A 1,879-nucleotide genomic window follows, 5' to 3' on the forward strand; every position below is an offset into this window, starting at 1 on the left:
GTATAAATGTATGAATATATGTATTAAAATATGCAATATTCTTAGAGTATATCCATATACAGTATTATTGTGTATTAATAATGAATTAATCATATATATATATACTGAAGGGAGAGAAAGAGAGAGCTTTTGCTATAGAAAGGGAGACAGCAGTAACCCAGAGATACAGGAAAAATGTTTGTGTAGAAATTCTGATGTATTTGTTGAAAGAAAAGCCTGATTTCTACATAGATAAATAGGTCAATGAGTAAATATAAAATGGATGGAATAAATGCAGAAGCTGCATCAGACAAAACTCCTCACTTTCTTTGTCACTTCCAGTTTTCAATGGTTAAAAAAATGTCTTCCCCAAACCACACTCTGGTGACAGAATTCATTCTCCTGGGACTCACAGACAACCCAGTGTCAGAGAAGACCCTGTTTGGGGTGTTTCTGGTGATCTACCTAATCACGCTGACAGGGAATCTGGGCATGATCGTGCTGATCAGGACAAACGCCCACCTCCAAACCCCCATGTACTTCTTCCTCAGCCACCTGTCCTTTGTAGACATTTGCTATTCCTCCAACATCGCTCCAAATATGCTGTACAATTTCCTCTCAGACCAGAAGACCATCTCCTATGCTGGATGCTTCACACAGTGTCTGCTCTTCATTGCCCTGGTGATCACTGAGTTTTATATCCTTGCTTCAATGGCGTTGGATCGCTATGTGGCCATTTGCAGCCCTTTACATTACAGCTCCAGGATGTCCACGAGCATCTGCCTCTCTCTAGTCACAGTCCCTTACACTTTTGGCTTCCTTAATGGGCTCTCTCAGGCACTGCTGACTTTCCACTTGTCCTTCTGTGGCTCCCGTGAAATCAATCATTTCTACTGTGCTGACCCTCCTCTCATGATGCTGGCCTGCTCTGACACCCGAGTCAAGAAGATGGCGATGTTTGCAGTTGCTGGTTTTACCCTCTCCAGCTCTCTCCTCATCATTCTCCTGTCCTACCTTTTCATCATTGCCAGCATCTTGAGGATCCGCTCTGCAGAAGGCAGGCACAAAGCCTTTTCTACTTGCGGTTCCCACCTGACAACAGTCACTATATTTTATGGAACCCTCTTTTGCATGTACTTGAGGTCCCCATCTGAGAAGTCTGTAGAGCAGTCCAAAATAATTGCAGTCTTTTATACTTTTTTGAGCCCAATGCTCAACCCATTGATCTACAGTTTACGGAATAAGCACGTGATCCGTGCCATGAAGCAAATGATTAAGGGAAATACCTTTCATAGAATTGGACTTTAGCCGTCTGTTTGTTTGTGATTACTAAGTGTCTGTAATAACATAGTGATTCCCTCCAAAAGAAAACCTAGTCTTTTATAGTCATTATTTGCTTGTCTTCATAAAATCTCCTTAAAATTAATACCTTCAAGACAAATTATTTTAATAAAAATTTTAATGTTGAAATGAAAATATAGTTTCTTTAGTGAAGAACCTCTGAAAATAAATTGAGTAATATTCAGTAATTCCATATAACAATTTACACATTTACTTACTTGAATGTAAATATAATTAACTCATTCTAATGGTAACATTAGAAATTCATCTCATTTGAATTTAATAGTCTACAGAACTACCATGAGGCTCTAAACTGAGTGATTAAGTTTTACACTTCATTTTTTTAGAAATGTTATGAGCTAATTTATTCTTCAATCTGTGATATAGAACAATGGCTCCAGTGCCTGATTAATCTCTAGATTCACCTTGGGGAAATTTTAAATATATGGATCTCCCAACGCTTTAAACTTTAATTTAATTTTTCCCCAGCTCACATCATAGATATCCTGAGAAACTTTTTGTCCATTTGTAAATATTGGGTTCTGCTCCTCAATATTGA

General features: G+C 38.2%; 1 protein-coding gene across 1 annotated transcript; it reads left to right on the forward strand.

The window, feature by feature from the left end:
- The first annotated feature begins 339 nt into the window (after positions 1 to 339).
- LOC105080994 (olfactory receptor 5M10-like) lies at positions 340 to 1,287 on the forward strand. Its single transcript, XM_010970117.2, has one exon. The coding sequence runs from the start codon at positions 340 to 342 to the stop codon at positions 1,285 to 1,287; it is 948 nt and encodes a 315-aa protein (XP_010968419.2).
- The last annotated feature ends 592 nt before the right edge of the window (positions 1,288 to 1,879 follow it).

The sequence above is a fragment of the Camelus bactrianus genome, chromosome 10 (assembly GCF_048773025.1).
Source record: "Camelus bactrianus isolate YW-2024 breed Bactrian camel chromosome 10, ASM4877302v1, whole genome shotgun sequence".
Lineage (NCBI taxonomy): Eukaryota > Metazoa > Chordata > Mammalia > Artiodactyla > Camelidae > Camelus > Camelus bactrianus.

Excerpts from the sequence above, each read along its gene's own strand:
- LOC105080994 (XM_010970117.2), top strand. The coding sequence starts at position 340 with ATGTCTTCCCCAAACCACACTCTGGTGACAGAATTCATTCTCCTGGGA.